The sequence below is a fragment of the Labrus bergylta genome, chromosome 21, assembly GCF_963930695.1.
Source record: "Labrus bergylta chromosome 21, fLabBer1.1, whole genome shotgun sequence".
Taxonomy (NCBI): Eukaryota; Metazoa; Chordata; class Actinopteri; order Labriformes; family Labridae; genus Labrus; species Labrus bergylta.
This window is the reverse complement of record NC_089215.1, coordinates 833513-853512: the sequence shown is the minus strand read 5'-3', so window position 1 is coordinate 853512 and position 20000 is coordinate 833513. Positions and strand designations below refer to the sequence as shown.

Sequence of the window (20000 nt, the reverse complement as noted above, 5' to 3'; positions counted from 1 at the left end):
ATCAAAGTTATTCTTCAAGGTATCAATAACAACTGTATTTAATATTTTCTTTCTTTAAATTGAAGTTGAAGGTCTCGTTTGCAGGCCACTCCTCGCCTCTGACTGATAAATAATGTTTGTACCTCACAGATGATCTGTTATTGAGGAAAGCAGGAAAACACTCCCTGTGATGTCACAACCCTGATGTGATGTCATCACCCGCAGTAACATTCAACTACGATCAGCTGACAGAAACACGGTGATGTCAGAGGATTGAAATCTGCTGAACAGCCGCCTCATTTAATCTCCTTTTATAGTGACTCTGTGTGGGTGTGTGTTTATGTGTGTGTGTGTGTGTGTGTGTGTGTGTGTGTGTGTGTGTGTGTGGTCACCACCTGTTATATAACTGTAATGACTGGAAACACTGATAGAGGGATTCAGAGGCATGTGATGCTGACTCTCAGATACACGATCTGTAACTCACACTGAGCTGAGACACACACACACACTTGCTCCACCTCAGGAAGTGATGTCATGCATCGCACCTGAAGAAACAAACACCTGCTCGTCGATTGGCTGAGAGACGTCCTCTCCCTGATGTCTTAAATGATTCTGTGAGACTGACAATGATCTGCTAAGGATTCAGAGAACGTGGACACACCTGTTTTACTGTCGTCTGTTATCTTGTATATCTTGTACAGCCTCTGTATGATCTCTGTGTTAGCCCCGCCCCCTCCCCTCCCCCGCTCTCTTTAATCTGCATCATCATCTGACAGAAAGACTAGGATGTTAATCCTCTCTCTCTCTTCCTGCTGCTTCATCGCTTTAAATCATCACAGTGACCACCTCGAGGCTGTAACAGACCTATGAATGATCAGAGTCTGTTTTATTGGGAATCTCAGAGATAATAATTAAAGGAAGAATGTGAGACTCTTTGATCCAGTAGCTGTCGCCCCTTGGGCACTAGCATGAAACCAAAACAAACTGCTGATCGAAGACACCTCCAACCCCTCTCCACTCGTCTACACCCAAAGTTATGAATTAGAAGTCACCATAATTAAGCACCATTAACCTTAAACGGTGGACAAAATCGTCCTCAACTCGAGCTGCAATCACCTGTGTCCTGCATAGGACACAGTTAGTTAGTTAGTTAGTTAGTTGCATAGTTAGCTCGTAGCTTCACATCACCTGTGTCCTGCATTGTTGTGTTAGCATGCTAATGTTAGCGCTCTTTAGTTAGCTCGTAGCTTCACATTTCATGTAAACTGACACAGAATGAGCGTGATCTAAAAACTCTTACTAACATCCAAATAATCAGTGAGTATGTTCTTCTTCTTCTCTCTAGTTCTTGACTAAAACAGCTTTTATACACAAGGGGAGGAGCCGGCCGTCCCGTCCATGTAAACACGGCTCTGACAACAACACAGCCAGCGGGACTCGAGCTTCTCCCTCATTGTAGACAGTCAGGACTCAGAGACACATTTACACAGGACAGACTTTATGATTTATTTATGTGGAACATGTCGGGATGGTGATGTCACTGAGTACTCTGATGATGTCACTGAGTGTGTGGAAAAAGAGATACAAAGTTTAAACATTAGACTTTATTTTATTTTTAAAGAGACAAAAGGAAAAGTCATTCACTTTCTTGCATCATTTCCTGTTTCAATAGAACATTATGACATCATCATGACATCATCGTTACATTGCACATTATACAGCCTTGCTACAGTACAGCTGCTAAAGCTAGCAGCATGCTACAGATACAATGCCATTAAACTTTACTGCTAGATTAGCACGAGCTAACCTGTGGCCAGCTTAAATATCCTTTTCAGGTAAGGTCTGAAAAAATACTTTTAATTCATTTCCAACCAAATGGCCACAGGCTGCTTTCATCAGACGTCGACCAAAACTTTAAAAAAACAAAACAGTCCTTTTCAAACACTTTCAATAACCTTCAGACTTCAACACTTCCTGTCTCATGATTTACAAAACACACACACACACACACACACACAGTAGCAGCAACAAGGTAAGAGCACTGGAAGAGTTTCTTAGGTTAGTAAAGGCTTTTAAACTGGAAGGGCTACAGGAGCTAACAGGAAGTGCAACGCTGTGTCTGAAATTTAAAAAATAAGGTGATTTTTAAAAAACGCTGAATTAGCATGAGGTTTTTAAAGTTAACAACAAAGACAGAAAGAAAACACTGACATGTGAAGTGAAACTATGAACACAACGATACTACAGCATACACTTCCCAGAATGCACTGCAGCAGTGACAACAACATGAGATACAACGGTGGTGGGGGGGAGGGGCACTCATTAAAGAGTAAGGACATGTGTCCAACGCTCTTCGCACTGGCAGTGCCCACATCCTCCATTGTTGCTAGGTATGTGGACATGTTGTAGTTGCTACAAGTAACCATGGTTACGTGTTTCCAAACAGCAACGAGGATAACAGGAAGTGATGTAATGATCACACACCGAGCTGTGTATTTACAGTAAACAGATTTCAAAACTGCTGGGTATGAATAGCACAGGTGGATCTTTACCATCTACAGCAGTTACCATGACAACACGACCACAGTATGACACTTAATGCATAGCAACATCCAGGAATTACCCGTTACAACGGCGATAGAATACTTTCTGTTCTACCTCTAAACCTCAGTCACGTGCTCAGTGTTTCACGCTAAAATAAGTCGTTCAATACGTTGTTATTTAAACGATCGACAGTATCTGAAAGTACCAAAACTTTAAAAGACTCGTCTATTTCATAAGTCGGGTGTGAGAGAAGATTGGGTCCATCAAAGGTTGAATTGGCAACGTTGAGATTTGTGCATTGGACTGTCAGTTTGTGCAGTCTGACTCACATTTCCCCGATGTCTTTGTGCAATTTAGACATCGTTTGACCCACAAATCCCAACATTGCCAATGTTTACCTGCAATTTAGAAATTTTTCGGCAAAAAAATCCCAACGCCTCGAAGGTTTTGTGCAATATAGACGGTGTTTGACTCACAAATCCCAACATTCCCAATGTTTACGTACAATTTAAAACGTTTTTTGGCACAAAAATGTCAGCGCTGCCAAAGTTTTTGCCCAATTTAGACCTTCTTAACACAATTCCCAATGTTGCCAATGTTTTTGTGCAATTTTTACAGTGTTTGACACAAATACAAACATAATCAACGCTTTTTTGCAATTTCGACAGTGTGCAGACATTTGCCTGCAACTTTGATCTTTAAAAACAGGAAATTACCAAATACTGGGGATCTACGACCATGGTATCAAACAGATATCGAAAGTTTGACGCTACTTGAATTATATTAAAGTTTGAACTTCTGGTACAGTGACGACCCGGATGCTAACAGGAAGAAAACAGAATAATCACAGAGGATGAATCAGCTCTTCTCTCATAAAGGACAATCTATTGGTAAACATTTTCAAAGACACAATCGGTTGGATTGTCGATGCATATCAGCAGACGATTGATGTTGTTTGTTCGGGGGGGCAATACGAGAAAACCAACCGCAAGCCAATCAGAGCACAGGGTGTGGCCAGAAAATCATTTCAGAGGAACAACTCGTTAGCTTTTTCAGAGTAAAGAACTCGTTCCCTGCGAGTGCTCTTTTGCTTTTCTCTTTTTGAGCTTCTTTTTGACCTGCGGGTCAGAGCAAGACAAGTTCAGAACACCGTTATAAACCTGAAGATTTAAAATGTCACCAATGTGAGGACACTTTGAGAAGTACGGAGTGTTTTAGCTTAAAGAGGCTCAGGGAAAAATCTGAGAAGAAACTCCCAAAAATCTGAGACGAGTTCGGATTATCACCAACAGAAAAGGAGCCTGACTACAGCTCTGTTTTCAGTTTGACAGATGATGTTCTGGTTTTTGGTCATGAGGTTATCAGAACTGTAATGTTCCCGTTAAATGTCCCTGTTGTACCCCGGGTTAAACCACCATGTTTAACAGTGAAGGTGAAAGCTTGAACGTCTGTCGCTTTCCCAATAACAGCAGACGCTAAAGGTCAAGGGACATCGTGTAGTAAAGTGCAGATTTATATTTAGTCTCACATTGAGGCCTCGCTTGCATTTTCCCAAAAGTTCAGCAATCAGAAGATGTTTTGATGAAGACCGGCATGCATAGGGATCACAAAATAAATGACTCAAAAACACTGTAGTACACATGCCAGGCCAGTAGTTGGCAGTGTGACTTTAAACAACATGCTCATGCACAAACAGAGGTGTGAGGTGTACACATACACATAAGGCTAACGGCTAACCGGCTGTTAGCTGCCCTTAGCTAGCATAAAGGTGGATTCAGTACTGGGAGCGTAAAGTACAGCGTCTCTGCTGGTTTGTTGCACTGAATATCTCGCTGATGTCTTGAAAGTTTGGAGCTGGTGATTGAAGACTTAAACTCGTCCATGTTGACTTCTCTGAGAGCTGGTTCAGGATCAGGACCGTCTTTTAGGGACAGGAATACAGAAACCCATGATGGTCTTTGGGAAGTCTGAACAATCTACTTGTGAATCTGGGTGAGACTTTTAAATCCTTTGGGATCGAGTGGATCACTTCAAAGAGTCCAGATCTTTTGGATCCTGTAAGGTCCTTTGACACAGGAGTCTCTTCTGATCAGTTTCACTCGCAGTCCAGCATATTTAGAAGTGAAACTCACTATAAACATCCCTTTATCACATTTTTTAAAAATTCCCACGAGCCCACCCCAGGTATCCAGCTGAGTCTGTGTCTGAACCCAGGACTTGTAGCCCGGGTTTGGCTCCTTGATGGCAGTGAGGTGACCCAGTGTGCAGCAGGTGGATCAGTTTGGGCCCAGTGTTGGATCCTGGGAGATTAAAGTGTCAGATTCAGGCGACTGTTGGACTGAGACTGGTTGACCTCCTCGGCTTTGATCTGAAGACTTTTGATTCTCCGACTCTGAAGGATTCATAAAGACTCTGAAGGGGGGCTCAGGTGAGAATCTGTTGTTTACAAGACTGACACACCTGGATAAACTCTGGAGGACAGAACGTGTGAGGGGCGATGTAAGTCTTTAAAAACTCGGGAAAACAAAACCAACATGAGAACATGTCCCGTGTTGGTCTCACCAGTAGGGGGAGCTGGTCTCACCGCGGACCCAGCTCTGCCACTCAGGAAAGATCCCCGAAGAGGTCCTCGGACTCCCAAACGGATCAAACTCCACCCCCTCCTTCTTCTCCCCGGCCCGGTCTCTCTGGATGCTCAGCCCAGCGAGGCTGTCGGCGGCGCAGTGGGCGGAGCTTCTGTCCGGGTCGGCCACGCTCAGCCTGTAGTTGTCGCCGTCGTTGTTGTCCCAGAAGGTCTGCTCGGGCGTCCGGTACTGAACACAGAATTCAACCCTGTGCGAGGGCCCCAGGCTCTCGGGGACCAGGACGGAGAAGGAGAAGGTGTTGGTGTCGGGGCAGCCGTACACGTTGTTCATGTAGACGCCGGGAACATCCTGGAAGGAGCGCCACGAGTCGAACGTGATCCGCACCGCGACGGACTTGTCGAAGCAGATGTTTCGCACCTGAACCGTACCTGAAAGCAGGCGGTCCTGCACCGAGCAGGTCTCCAGACACACCTGCTGGGCTTTGAGCCGGTTCCTCAGGTCCAGGTAGTCTGCGGCGGGCTGAGTGAACTCTAGAAGGAGGGCGGGGCCACGACCTGCAGGAGAGGAACAGAGCGGAGACCGGTCTGATTATTCGTGAATGATTGATCGTTCATTTATTTGATTTATCTGCAGAGTTTACTTTTTTATCAAATATTTATTTTTGGGCTTTTTGTCCCTTTAAAGTCTTTATTTGTGATTTTTCACACTTAAATGTAGAAATCAAGTATATCCTCTGAAAATAACTCTGTGAGTCATGACTGTCTACAATGGGTGTAACACCCGAGTCCCACTGTCTGTGATGTTTTCAGAGTTTTCAGAGTCCTATCTTCACTTTGTTTACATCGCCGGGACGGCCGGCTGACTCCTCCCCTCGTGTATAAAAGTTGTTTAATTGAGGGACTAGAGAAAAGAAGAATAACATACTGTACTCACTGCTTAACTGTGTTTCTAGATCACGCTCATTTCAGGTAAATTTACATGCAGTGTGAAGATACGAGCATAATAAAGATCACTAGCATGAGCATGCTAACACAACAATGCAAGCGCGAGTTGTTTTGGTTTAATGATGGTGCTCAAGGGCGACATCTGCTGGATCAAAAAAATCACATATAAAGCCTTTAATGTAGAGGACAGTGGATGGTGTACTGTTCTTTCTATGTGTTGTACTTCACAAGTGTTAACATAAATAAACAGCCAGCCAAACTCCTTTTCAAGACCCAGGAAGTGAGCGTGCTCACTCCTTTAATCACTTCTTCAGAGTAGACAAGATGACAATGAATGGAAGTGAAACTAGAAAATAAAATACAAGCTGCATTTAGTAGTTGGCTATGAAACAATAGTTGAGTGTAAATTTACATTAAACTCCTATAAACATAACAATAAAATGTCTCAATGACTTTGGATTCAACATGGAAACCCATACAGACACCACCATGCTCCTTCTCTGGTTACACACTTTCTACTTCCTGTTTCTTCACAGATTTCAAAATAAAAGGAACGGTAACCTTTTATTCAAATGACAATGAAACTTTGTCCTTTAACATATAAAACACACCAAGGGCAGAACAGATAGAGTTGGAGACCAGGGAGAGAGAGAGGGGAATGACATGCGGGAAAAGGAGCCACAGGTGGGATTTGAACCTGGGCCGCCCGCTCGGAGGACTACAGCCTCCGTACATGGGGCGGGCGCACTAACCACTGAGCCACCACCACCCTGCAGAGTTTCACTTTAATCTAAGTGTTTGTGTATTCTCAGATCTGTGAGATCAGCTGCTCTCACCTTTGTCATCTCCTAGTCGCAGTTCGGCGGTGGCGCCCTCTATCTCAGTCAGGTGGTACTGCAGCTCAGTGAGCAGGTCTTCCTCGAACTCGTTGAAGACGTGGACGGCGGTGAGAGCGAGGCCCCGGGAGTCGGCGAACACCACGCTCTTCTTTTTCTTCTTCTTGCTCGGCCAGGTCGGGCGGCCGTCCGTCTCCGAGCTCATCGCCGCGGTGGTCGAGACCGTGGTCGCCGTGGTGATGCCGTTGTTGCAGTCGTCGCAGCGCTTGGAGGTCAGGCAGGGTCGCAGCGGCTCACAGCGCGGTCGCAGCTGAGCGTTGTCGTAGTTACTGAGCAAGGTGTGCAGAGGGGGAGAGCTGGCCAGGCAGATCCTCATCGCCATGTCAACGGGCATGATGGGAGACAGCCCGCCAGGACGAGGGTTCAGGATGTGGAGGACCCTGAGAGAGAGAGCGAGAGAGAGAGGGACGAGTCAGACAGGAAGAGGAAGTGATGTCATGACCGTGTGCTATGTCATAAAGACGACAAACAGATGATGAGATGTTTTATTTTACAGGAAACTTCAAACTAAACTACAAGAAATAATATTTAAAGAGAGCGAGTAACTTGTTCCTACAAAATAAAACACAGACATCCATAGACCATCGTCCCCTCTGGGCCTCCGTACATGTCCGTGTGTCTGCAGTCTGTCCTCTGACTTTTACTGTTCTGGTTTGTTTCGGTTGCTACGGAGCTCCTGAAGTCCCAAAAAAGTAAAAAAAGCGTAATTTATAATGAATATCATCCAAAATAAATGATGAAAATAAACTGTATTTGTTGTCTGATCTATTATTGATGCCTGTTTGTCGGACTGATCTGAGGTCAGTGAACGCAACCTGCTCAGACTCGAAGTTAAACAACGTGCTCAGGTGTTTCAAAACAACACAGAATAAAAGAGGAGAGTGAGATCCACCTGAGAGAAGAAACGTGCAGGAACAAGAGCAACAGGCAGACAGAAGGAGACTTGAACAGACACGACAGGTCAGTCAGGACCCGGAAGCTGCTGTGGCGCAGTTTGATAACACTCTCTCACCTGGTGCAGTTCATCGAAAAGTTTCTCTGTCTGCAGACACCTCACCGCGCACGAGACGTTTCCGCTCCTCTTCCGGTTCTTTTATCTTTAGTTTTAATCCTTTATTTATTTTTTATTTATTTATCAGTCAGTTTTTTTATTCAGGAAGAAGTGCTGGTAGCCTGCGTGCGCGCTGAGACACGCCCCCGAGAGAGAGAGGGAGAGAGAGAGAGAGAGAGAGAGAGAGAGAGAGAGAGAGATGGAGAGACAGAGAGAGAGAGAGATGGAGAGAGAGCGAGAGAGAGAGAGAGAGAGAGAGAGAGACAGACAGAGAGAAAGAGAGAGAGAGCGAGAGAGAGAGAGAGAGAGAGAGAGAGAGAGAGAGAGAGAGAGAGGGAGGGACAGAGAGAGAGACAGAGAGAGAGAGACAGAGAGAGACAGAGCGAACAGCCTATCAGCGCTCTGGAACGTCAGCTGCTCACTCTCTCAGCCAATCAGAAAGAGGTCAAAAAAAAAAAAAAATGAAGAGCGGGCCAGCTGTGTCGTGTGAGATGGGCGGAGCCTGTCAGGCAGAGGAAGGGTAGAGGGGGATTTTATTCCCTGAGGTGTGACTGACAGGTTCAGGTTGCTCTCTGTGTGAATAGGCTTTATAAGTGTGCAGAATATAGAAAATAAATAAATAAAATAAATAAAACCTTTATCAAATATTACATAAAAAGCTTAAAAAAACTAGAGGTTGAAACTATAAAGTCATGACTGAGGGTATAAATCTGGGGTGTCCAAACTTTTTTTGCTTGCGGGCCAAAATTGTCGTGTTAGAATCGCTCGCGGGCCACAGGTTTTGTTTTTTAAAATATAGTTTTAAAAATAGTAAGGCTTTGTAGATCAGAATCAAAAGGCTCGCTAAAGAAACCCTTTAATAAAAGGAAATCAAATATTTTGATTTCTTCGTTCTACTTTATTTGTTTTTTTCTCAGAATCAAGCCTGTAACGTGGTTCATGTTTTTGGAAAAGCTTTCTGCATTTAGCTCAGGTCATTAAATGGTTAAACAACAGTCCGCTTGTTTGCAAAAACTTTGCTTACGTTTTTTTTCCTAGTTTACAAAAAAATGGAAAATAGTAAAAGCTGTAGATTTAAAAAAAACAACAACATACACGTTACTGAACATTTTCTATTTTAGGAATATTGTTCAGCGCTTGTTAACATGAAAAAGAAAAATAAGATGATGTGCCGATCTTAATCAAAATCTTCTGATTCTTCATTTGAAGTCACGGGCTGCACTTTGGACACCCCTGGTATAAATCAACTGACAAGTGGCTCAACTTTGTCTTAAACGTCTATACAATCAAACTGATTTTTACAGTCGCCCCCTGCTGGACATTTAAAGGATTGCATGCCTACCTGTTGGTATTTTGATTGGACCAGGACACTTCCTGTCCAAGCCCCTTTGCAGATCATCAAAATAAAAGCTTTGTAATAATGTCAGAAGAGTTTTTTTAAGTGAATATGACTGGTCAGTCTGGATGTCCTGTCAGACAACACTGAGGGCTTTAACATCTGACATCAGCAGGAGCAGCGTGGCCTTTTAAGGCTGCAGTCTGCAGAGAGGAACATTGTGAACCTTCACTGAACTTGGAATAACTCTGACACTTTACTCTGTTTCACTCTAAATAACTATAAACAACTCTGCCTTAACTATAAAAACTGTTTAACTCTTTTAACTTTGTGTAACCCTGCGGACTCTGAATTACTCTGTATTAGTCTGTTAAACTATGGACAACTTGGTTCTTCTTCTTTACTCATATTTTTGTATTTTTGTTGCATTAATTGCTTTATGAAGAAAATCCCTTAAAAAACTCCCCTCTGCCTGAGTGTCAATGATGCTAGCTTAAATGCTATGTGATCTCAAAAATGAAGCTAATGTGGATTAAAAAAAAAAAACTGCAGTTCCTCGAGTGTCCACTAGAGTCTGTCTCCTGCAGTGAGTCAGTCCCCATAGAGCTCTATGTTAAAATGTCTAACTTTACAGCTGCAGTTCCTCCAGTGTCCACTAGAGTCTGTCTCCTGCAGTGAGTCAGTCCCCATAGAGCTCCATGTTAAAATGTATAGGTTCCTGCTCAATTCTCTCTTTATGACAACTGTACAGGCTGAATCTGTTTGAGTTAAATTAAGGCTCAAATTGTGCATGCATTTGGTTTATCAGCTTCATAACTCCTATTCAGAAACCATTGACATCACTGAGACGCGTCCATTTTTCATACAGACTATGGTGGAGACTCAGATGAACTCTGCTGCCTGATGGACAGATTTTTGTTTTTATGTAAAAATTGTTGAAGGATTTAACTTTGTACCGACTGACAGAAAACCAGCTGAGTCATTCAGTAAGAACAATAATAATAATACTGTGTTTAATAGTTGGTCAGGTTAACGAGACATAAAGACATCAAACAGGAAGTGTGCTTCTTCACTTTGGTTACATCATCTGCAATAAAAACATCGTCAATAAAATACACAAGTGCTTAATAAAGTTGTGCAAAACAAAATAATACTGTCGAAAAAACACTGAGAACAAAGAATGAAAACATAAAAACATAAAAAAAAAAGAAAACATCGTTAACACTGAATATGGCGTCTTTTCCATCTGAGGATCACAAACTCGTCACAGAAACTCCGTACCGTAAAAATACTGAAAACCTGAACACCTGTAGGGGGCGACAGAGAGCTGCAGGGGGCAACTTAGGCTCTTTTTACATGACAAAGATTTAATTCAAAAAGGGGAAATCTATTGTTGCGTCTTGGCTGTTCGTCTACCTGACGGCAGCATTTTTGTTGTTGCCTGAAAATGGAAGGTTTTGAAAAACAGTCCCAGAGAGCAAAGTTTTGAAAACGGCACAGTTTCAGTCGCCGTGTAGACAGTTAAAACGCCGTTCCGTCTCTAAACGGTGGCGTTAAGCACATGCTGCTCCACACAATAGCCATGCACAATTAGATGGACTACAGCAATGGTGGACTCTTTGTAGTTTAGGGTCACTTCGAGTAACAACCTCACCTCATTGTCCGTCTATAAAAGGTTTGTGAATTTACTGTTTTTGTACGTTTACACCTCACCGCTCTGAAGATGGAAGAGCATGCGCGTGTTGTTTCATTACAAAGTCACATCGCCATCTTCTGGTCTGGAATGTAAACTACAGCGTTTTAGCCGTTTTTGCTGAGCCATGTTCAAGGCGCTTGTCTTTTGTTAAACGAAACACAACCCCGTTTTCAGAGGATCTTTCTGGTGTAAACGTGACCTTAGACCTGCAGGGGGAGACAGAGAGCTACAGGTTCCCCCAGGTGTTATTTAACCCTTTGTTATCCAGACTAATGAAGTCTTGTTAAGCCCCGTTTTCTCTGCAGACTGTTGTTACAAAAAGGAACCCACAGGGGGCACCCTATGCAGGAGTGTGTCTCTAACAAAGTAACAACGTTGGCATATGTTTAGCTCCTCCCACTTTCCCTTCAGGTCGTCATGATATTTGCATAAAATAAGAACTACACACAGTTGAACTACATGCTAATGCTACATGCTAACGATGGTAAAACACCGAGCTATCAGCGAGCAGAGTCAGAGGGTTTCATCCTGAAATATCTGAAAGTTTGAATCCAAACTTTATTTAAAGCTTTAAATTCGGCCTCAGAAAGTGAACTCCTATCCTGCATCAAAAACATCGACGTCCATCGTTCTGTTAGCACTACATAAAACCCTAAATTATTTAACCAGACAAAAAGTTAAAGTTGGCTCTTTTTTTTTTTAATCTTGAACCATCTTTCTGTTCTTTGGCATCACTTTTCTTACCCTGATGGATATGTTTACAGCTCACCTCTACCGAGTGATCCTTCACATTTCTGTCTCTTCTGACATAAAAAAAGTTAATAATGATAAAAAACGTTCCTGGTGTGACCTGCAGGAGCTCCGAGGGTCGTCCAGAATAAGAAATAAATATGCTCTGTTGGATAAAGCAGCAGAGCGATGGCTTCTTCAGGTTTTTTTTTTTTTTAACTAAAAGAGTCAAAAAGTGAAAGTTATGACTTAAACAGTGCAAACAGCCCGACCCTGATACCCAGAACAACAACAAACAGTTCACTTCTGACCCCTCAGAGGACCCCGTCATCTGCACAACATCAGAATAATTATCATATAAAAAAGTGTTCTCCTCCTTCATTTTGATCTGAGTTTCTCTTTGGATCAATAAATTAAAGATGTTTGATTGGCACAGACCTACGGCTCGTCTCCATGACGACATCACACCTGTCTGTGAGGCACTTTGTAACTTTGGTTGTTCACACTCAGTACTTCTCATATTTCTGACATTAAAACCAGAAGTGACCATATTTGGACAACAGGGAGGAGCCGTAGAGGGGCGGGGGAGGGGGTGGGGGGTGGGACTCTCTACAGACAGATGTTGATGTGTTTGGCCAGCTCTCGGTCCAGGTCGTGGATCAGAGTGTCGAAGTCCTTCAGGCTGAGTCGACAGTTAAATGGAGCGTCGAAATCCAGGAAGTCCTCAACGTATAGAGCTCCTCCTGCTCCTGATGACCACGCCTTCTTCTTCTTCTTCTCCTCGTCCTCCTCATCCCCGCTGCCTGAAACAACAACATCAACAATATAACAACAAGGACGGAGAGTGACGGGTCATCATATTCTGATGTCGAAACACGAGTCAGCGCATGTTAAACTCGGACCAGTCAGCAAATGTTTAACTGGGACGAGTCAGCATATTCTGATCTCAGACACAACCTCAAGTCAGCAAATATTCAAAAGTGACGTCTGAATTTACCTACAGTTCATATCGAGTTGTGTCAACAGGAATTAAAAACTGTTCTACAACAGAACATTACTAACAAAATGTTGTTTTTATTGACCTTTTCCTTTTCCGACTTAAATCCAATTCAACTCGTCTGGACTCGATTTTAAAAATTGAGTTTCAAATGGAGTTGTCTTCACTTCAGAGCCAGTCACATAAAACACCAAACCCATAACTTATAACCTCGAAAGAACAGAAATAGTTTCAGTTTTGAAGATGCTTACACATCAATATGTCCTCTGCCTGCTGCAGAAAGCCTGGCTGCCATCTTTGTTTTGGTCAGGTCTAGGGATGGGTGTAACTTGGACTTTATCTTGACCATAATCAACACTCTAATCAATACCACATTCCATTATTTTGGTGCAAAGATTTAATCGGATGATGTTAATATTCTCCAACATATTTTAACGTTGCAGCTCTGGAAACAGATTCTGAGACTCTCTGTTCTTTGGTCTCTCTCCTGTTTGACTTAACGTGCAGCTCTGGCTATTCACACTGAGGACGTCCTGAGTAGAAGATAACCCCGGACACCTAGCCATTCCCCCTTGACTTGAGTTTTCAATTCAGCTCTTATGTTTCACTGGTAATCGAGAAAACTGTCGAGGAACATCAGGCTTCATGATCGAAGTTTTATTCCACGTTGCAGGTGTCTCTTTCTCTGCTGTGAGTCTGATTCTCTGTTTGTTAAAATGTTTTTAAAGGACACATTAAGGGACTGAAGCTCCGTTATCAAATGAAAACAGAGTTTAAAATGAAGTCATGTAAATTGTTAATAATGAAAGGAGCACCGATTGTCCTTTAACAGATTCAGATCAGAACAATCTGGTACAATCGAAAAAAAAAAAAAAGGTTTTTGACAACCATCGATAATCAAATCTTCAGTTTACCTCCGTCGCTCTCACTTCCTGCCACTTCATCGTAGTCGGCGTCGTGTCCGGTCAGAAGCTCCCGACCGCAGACACTCCAGTCTCCAGCGTACCGGTTAATTGGCGGTGGACTCTCCAGCCGGGCCAGACCACCCCGTCCCCGCCGTGACACCACCACCTCCTCCTTTGGGTTCTGGGGCAGATCCAATCGCAGCGCAGGATGCCGCAGCTGCTGCTGGCCCGGGGGATTATGGGTAAGAGAGGGGGAGGGAGGTGGTGAGGCGTCGATGAGTTCGTCCGCTTGGACTCGATAGGTCGGCACTGACGAAGAAGAAATTAAATTCATTAATAATAATAAGCAAAGGTAGTTACCATGGCAACAACAGTGTATCACAGTGGTTAATAAAGTAAAGTTTAAGTTCCTGAGTTCCTCTCTCACCTGGCCACAGCTGCAGCAGGTAGTGCAGAGCCTCGATGTGTCGTTTAAAGTCCACCGCACTCGCTAGCTCCTCCCCCGGACCAGACCCCCTACCTCCCCCTCTTCCTCCCCTCCCCCCTCCTCCTCCTCCTCCTCCTCCTCCTACTCCTATTCCAGCCCGCCAGGCCTCCTGGGTCGGGGTGAGGAGAACCGGGCCGAAGCAGACTGCCAGGTTCTGGTGCGTCATCCTGTTGGACGAGCTGAAGGACGCCACCAGACTGAGATGATCCAACAGGAGGGACAGAGTGGCCTGGAGAGAGAGACAGGAAGTTAACTCACCTCTGACATCATCAAACGTTGATTTATTCCCCTCAGTTTACATTTTTCCTCATGAGTTCACTTGTTTCAAGTCGTTTATTTAGTAAGTTATGATCGCATTCATTCAGTCAAACAGACCAGAAAGCAGGGTAGGTTTTAGGGCGGCAAAACCTGTGACTGACAAGTTCCTACCATGGCGACCATATTTGGACTAGTCTTGTCCAAATATTTTCGCTTCTTGTTAATTTAAGAGGATTTGATACAATTAGCAGGAAGTGTTGTTGCAGTAAAGTGTGGTGTACCCTCTCTGGAGGCGGCAGGCAAGATAACAGCTCCACAGTGCTCTGGGACAGATCAGGGTCAGGTGTGTCAGGTAGGACAGGTGGGGGGCGGAGCCTCATGGCCTCCCTCACAACCTGGTACAGATTCCTGGTGATGAGCTGAGACGGAAGCTCCCGCAGGTAGTCCTTTAGAATCCCTGAGAACACACAGGACAAGAACAGTCAGGGAGAGTAAAACTCAACAAGTCTACGAGTCAACAAGTATACCAATCAGGAAATCAACAAGCTGAAAGTCATTAAGTCTACTAGTCAAGTGGTCAACAAGTCCACAAGTCTAAAGTCACCAAGTCAACAAGTATACCAATCAGGAAATCTAAGAGTCAACAAGTCAACAAGTCTACAAGTCAACAAATCTACTTGTCAGTAAGTATAAAGCTTAACAAGTCAACAAAATGAATTCACGAGTTAGATGCAAGTCCAAGTCATTGGTCAGGTGCTAGTCTTTGAGGTGTAGTGACCTGTAATGACGTTGATGTCGGGGTAGAGGTCCTCGCTGAGACACACAGCCGAACTGTTCCTCTCAAACCAATCCCTGAGCTCCTTCTTCACTGCCGCAGAACCACACAGTCTGTATAGACCCACTACCTGAGAGACAGACAGACAGACAGGGGCACTGATAAGATTCAAATCCAAGTTCCTCTGAGTAACACTTAGGATACATGAGAAAAAAAACACCCCCTGTGACACCAAATTTTTAAAACATTTCTGTTTCTTCTTCAGGATTTTATTTACTTATTTCACAAATGAACTCCAGAGAAGAAGAAAAAATCATCATGCATTTGTTCATTTATCTGTTCTTAGTGTTTATAAAAGAGGGGGAATAATAAAAAGCTGCACAGAAACCTTCAGTCCTCTGCGTTCGATCTCTGCCACTGTTTTCTGGATCAGCAGAGGGACCGGGGATGTAGATCCTTCTTTCTCCACCAGGTGGTGCAATTCAACCCCAAACACATTAGCAGGCCCTGATGTGTCACTGCTGGGCTGCAGAGAAAATTAACACTAACAATTAACAACTACATTTAAAAGATATATTAGAACTCTCCAACAGCAGTAATTTCATATTTCTTTATTTTGGTCATTTACATTAGTGGAGTGTGTTGATAGTTAAAACTTTGCTTTGACTGTAATATATACCAACAGTATGAAAAGCAAAAAAGAAACAGTTTTAAGTCCTGGTAGTCACATTATTAGTTTAGTGTACCTGTGTGTCCCATTTCTCCTGCAGCGACAGTTTGACGTAGATCAAACCTCGGGGCTCAAGCTTCACGCAAAGCTGCTGACATCGACTCCCTGTGACACAGAACATATCATCAATAATCATCTAATCAATACACACAACATGATGAATACCTAAACTTCAGCGTGATGAACCTTTAAAGAGAGGGGGGATGGAGACTCCGCCCAGACCACAGACCCTGTTCCGGCTGTGACCAACTGAGGTCTGATCTGCTCCTGGTTTAGAGCCTCCCTGTGTTTGTGGATTCACTGCAGAGACAGAAAAACATTAAAAACATTACAGCAGGGAAGCTCCAATGTGAGTTCACTTACCTGGAGTTCACTAACAGTACCTGGAGTTCACTAACGGTACCTGGTGTTCACTAACGGTACCTGGTGTTCACTACCGGTACCTGGTGTTCACTAACGGTACCTGGTGTTCACTAACGGTACCTGGTGTTCACTAACGGTACCTGGTGTTCACTAACCGTACCTGGAGTTCACTAACGGTACCTGGAGTTCACTAACGGTACCTGGTGTTCACTAACGGTACCTGGTGTTCACTACCGGTACCTGGAGTTCACTAACGGTACCTGGAGTTCACTAACGGTACCTGGTGTTCACTACCGGTACCTGGTGTTCACTAACGGTACCTGGCGTTCACTAACGGTACCTGGAGTTCACTAACGGTACCTGGTGTTCACTAACCGTACATGGAGTTCACTAACGGTACCTGGAGTTCACTAACGGTACCTGGTGTTCACTAACCGTACCTGGAGTTCACTAACAGTACCTGGTGTTCAGTAACGGTACCTGGAGTTCACTACCAGTACCTGGAGTTCAGTAACGGTACCTGGTGTTCAGTAACAGTACCTGGTGTTCACTAACAGTACCTGGAGTTCACTAACAGTACCTGGTGTTCACTAACAGTACCTGGAGTTCACTAACGGTACCTGGAGTTCACTAACAGTACCTGGTGTTCACTAACGGTACCTGGTGTTCAGTAACGGTACCTGGAGTTCACTAACAGTACCTGGAGTTCACTAACGGTACCTGGTGTTCACTAACAGTACCTGGTGTTCACTAACGGTACCTGGTGTTCACTAACGGTACCTGGTGTTCACTAACCGTACCTGGAGTTCACTAACGGTACCTGGTGTTCACTAACCGTACCTGGAGTTCACTAACGGTACCTGGAGTTCACTACCAGTACCTGGAGTTCAGTAACGGTACCTGGTGTTCACTAACGGTACCTGGTGTTCACTAACGGTACCTGGTGTTCACTAACGGTACCTGGAGTTCACTACCAGTACCTGGAGTTCAGTAACGGTACCTGGTGTTCACTACCAGTACCTGGAGTTCAGTAACGGTACCTGGTGTTCAGTAACGGTACCTGGTGTTCACTAACAGTACCTGGAGTTCACTAACGGTACCTGGTGTTCACTAACGGTACCTGGTGTTCACTAACGGTACCTGGTGTTCACTAACCGTACCTGGAGGTCACTAACAGTACCTGGAGTTCACTAACGGTACCTGGTGTTCACTAACCGTACCTGGAGTTCACTAACAGTACCTGGTGTTCACTAACGGTACCTGGTGTTCACTAACGGTACCTGGTGTTCACTAACCGTACCTGGAGTTCACTAACGGTACCTGGTGTTCACTAACGGTACCTGGTGTTCACTAACCGTACCTGGAGTTCACTAACAGTACCTGGTGTTCACTAACGGTACTTGGTGTTCACTAACGGTACCTGGTGTTCACTAACAGTACCTGGTGTTCACTAACAGTACCTGGAGTTCACTAACGGTACCTGGAGTTCACTAACAGTACCTGGAGTTCACTAACAGTACCTGGTGTTCAGTAACGGTACCTGGTGTTCAGTAACAGTACCTGGTGTTCACTAACAGTATCTGGTGTTCACTAAGCGTACCTGGAGTTCACTAACAGTACCTGGTGTTCACTAACGGTACCTGGTGTTCACTAACAGTACCTGGAGTTCACTAACAGTACCTGGAGTTCACTATCCTTACCTGGTGTTAACACCACGATTCGGAGCTGCCTGGCTCTCTCCAGCTCCAGATTGAAGGCGTGGTTTAAGGACAGGGTGGGGCCCCTCAGGGTCAGGAGGGCGGTCCTTGCTCTGGTCACCCCATCGATCTGTATAGCGAGGAAGACGTCCTTACTGTCCTCACACCTGAGAGAGAGAGAGAGAGGAGGGGGAGAGAGACAGAGATCATAGTCAAGGAACCATTTTCAGAAGAAAAACACCATACAACAGGAAATCCTTTAACGAGGGGCTACCTGCTGGTTTTCATCTCCTCCAACCCTAGAAGGTGGACGGTCAGTAACCCGGTCACCCGCTGGCTGCAGCGTGGAGGATCTGAGCACACATACAGTCGAAATGAGCTGACGTCACAGGGTTCCTGCGTATGTGTTGTGGGTGTGGCCTGTTGCCGTGGCAGCAGTTCAGGAGAGTCTCCATCGCTTAGATAACCTGAAAGGAAAAACATCACAATAAATCAAAACCTGTTTGACACAGAATTCAAACTCCTGCACTCTGACTAATCTAATCACCTCCTTTACTGGCAGAGCGTCTTCTCGATGATCGGCGCAGAGGTCTGGCTGGAGGGGCGGAGCTATCCAGGTGATATCTGGTGATTACATTCTCATTGGACGATGCTGTATTCTTACTGGTCGACTCGTCCCCGCCCCCTTTGTTGTCGCTTCCTTGGCGATTGGCGCGAGAGGAGCGGAGGCTGAGTTTGCGGCGTAGCTCCGGAAGTTTCTTCATCTTCATCGAGAGTCTCCTCACGGTACCGGGTGATCTCAGCCTGTCAATCACACTGCTGGACACGCCCCCTTTCTTTTGGGAGGCGGGGCTTGAGTCAGAGGGAGGGCAGTCTGACGGAGACAAAAAAAAGGTAAGTAGTTTATGTTTATGTATACATTTAGAATCAGGTTCACAAGTCAAAGAGATGACCTCTTCTTACCTGAGTTTTCAGTCGTGATGTCATCGATGAGGTGGCTCACACTTGGATTGGCGCCCTCTAGTGCACAGTCACTCCCCCATCTCTCCGCTGACCCTGCCTTCACTCCTCCTACGTCTGATTTGGATTCTCCTGCTTTCTTTGTCACTCCTCCTTCTTCCCTTTGGTCCCTCCTCCTCCAGATGTCCTCCCCCCTGCATGCACCTCCTGCGTCCTCCTCTTCGGGGATCGGGTTGTACCAGATGTTGCTGCCGCCGCTCTCCTGCTTCAGCCCGCGGGCCTCGTCTGAAGCCTGAGCCTTTCCTGAAGAGAGTACCCAGGCTCTGCTGCTGCGGTCCAGGCTCTGCAGATAGGCTCGCTGGCCGGACTTTGTGCTACTGACAGAGGGGGAAGGAACATCACTGCTGCCCCCTGCTGGTTTTAAAGCTTCATGGTGGACTGTGGTAGAACTGGCAGAAACACAGGGGTTGTTTGACGTATCCCAGTCCAGACTGGTGCAAGTCCTGTCACCACAACGCCCCATCTGCAAATGAAAACTGAGAGTCAAAGTACTACAAAGATGGTTTCTAACACAGGAGGAATAAAAAGGAAAGGTTGAAGAACGGAAGGAGGGTCAAATTACAAAAGAATAAAACTGACCAAGAAGGACTGATCCAATGAGAATAAAAGAAAGGAAAAAGGGGGAGGAGCTAGCACAGTGTCAGGTAGAGAACAGACAGAGAGGTTTATCAATTATGTTCAACCATTCAAGATAACATTTCCATATTTTTACCTTTTCCTGTGCTAGTCTCTGACTCCATCCCTGCCCAGATGCATCCTGGGATATCTCTGATGGTCTCTCTCGGTTTAGGGTTCTGGGGGCGGAGCTTGAAGTCAGGTAGGCGGTCGGGCCTCCAGAGGCCTGCCGTGCCCACTGCTGTTTCTTAGCAACAGTGATGTGATTACAAGGGGGAGACGGGGGGTCAGGGTCTGAGGGGGTCAGTGATGGGGATGAAGACGTCTGGAGGGCGGGGTCAGGCTTTACTGGAACATCTGCAGGACACATTAACACGCATCTGTTAACAAATA

General features: G+C 44.9%; 2 protein-coding genes across 4 annotated transcripts in view; both read right to left on the bottom strand.

Annotated features, from left to right (window-relative positions):
* Window positions 1-1568: 1568 nt before the first annotated feature.
* On the bottom strand, window positions 1569-8181 carry LOC110000557 (protein phosphatase 1 regulatory subunit 3C-B). Of its 3 annotated transcripts, none has more exons than XM_020655872.3 (3): window positions 7961-8181; window positions 6889-7328; window positions 1569-5662 (listed from the first exon to the last, which is right to left on the bottom strand). In XM_020655872.3, the coding sequence occupies exons 1-3, from the start codon at window positions 7972-7974 to the stop codon at window positions 5082-5084; spliced, it is 1035 nt and encodes a 344-aa protein (XP_020511528.2). In that variant the 5' UTR covers window positions 7975-8181; the 3' UTR covers window positions 1569-5081. The 3 variants fall into 3 exon arrangements, with proteins under 3 accessions (XP_020511528.2, XP_065805418.1, XP_065805417.1); XM_065949346.1 differs by having other exon boundaries at window positions 7841-7981; XM_065949345.1 differs by lacking the exon at window positions 7961-8181 and adding an exon at window positions 7505-7770.
* A 2141-nt stretch (window positions 8182-10322) lies between these two features.
* LOC110000558 (rho GTPase-activating protein SYDE1) overlaps window positions 10323-20000 on the bottom strand; it is a 16879-nt gene continuing 7201 nt past the window's right edge. Inside the window, exons 2-14 of the mRNA XM_020655874.3 lie at window positions 19705-19964; window positions 18936-19455; window positions 18520-18846; window positions 18247-18439; window positions 17976-18139; window positions 16099-16212; window positions 15929-16017; window positions 15571-15708; window positions 15186-15312; window positions 14689-14864; window positions 14090-14378; window positions 13672-13971; window positions 10323-12563 (exon numbers count right to left, since the gene is read on the bottom strand). Of these exons, the coding sequence (XP_020511530.1) occupies window positions 12370-12563; window positions 13672-13971; window positions 14090-14378; window positions 14689-14864; window positions 15186-15312; window positions 15571-15708; window positions 15929-16017; window positions 16099-16212; window positions 17976-18139; window positions 18247-18439; window positions 18520-18846; window positions 18936-19455; window positions 19705-19964 (2891 nt within the window). The 3' untranslated portion in view covers window positions 10323-12369. The remainder of the gene's footprint in view (window positions 12564-13671; window positions 13972-14089; window positions 14379-14688; window positions 14865-15185; window positions 15313-15570; window positions 15709-15928; window positions 16018-16098; window positions 16213-17975; window positions 18140-18246; window positions 18440-18519; window positions 18847-18935; window positions 19456-19704; window positions 19965-20000) is intronic.

Coding starts and splice junctions, on each gene's coding strand:
- LOC110000557 (XM_065949345.1), bottom strand. CDS start 7,557: ATGTACGGAGGCCCAGAGGGGACGATGGTCTATGGATGTCTGTGTTTT. Junction 7,329..7,504: donor GGATGTCTGTGTTTTATTTT/GTAGGAACAAGT, acceptor TCTCTCTCTCAG/GGTCCTCCACATCCTGAACC. Junction 5,663..6,888: donor GCGACTAGGAGATGACAAAG/GTGAGAGCAGCT, acceptor CCTCTCCTGCAG/GTCGTGGCCCCGCCCTCCTT.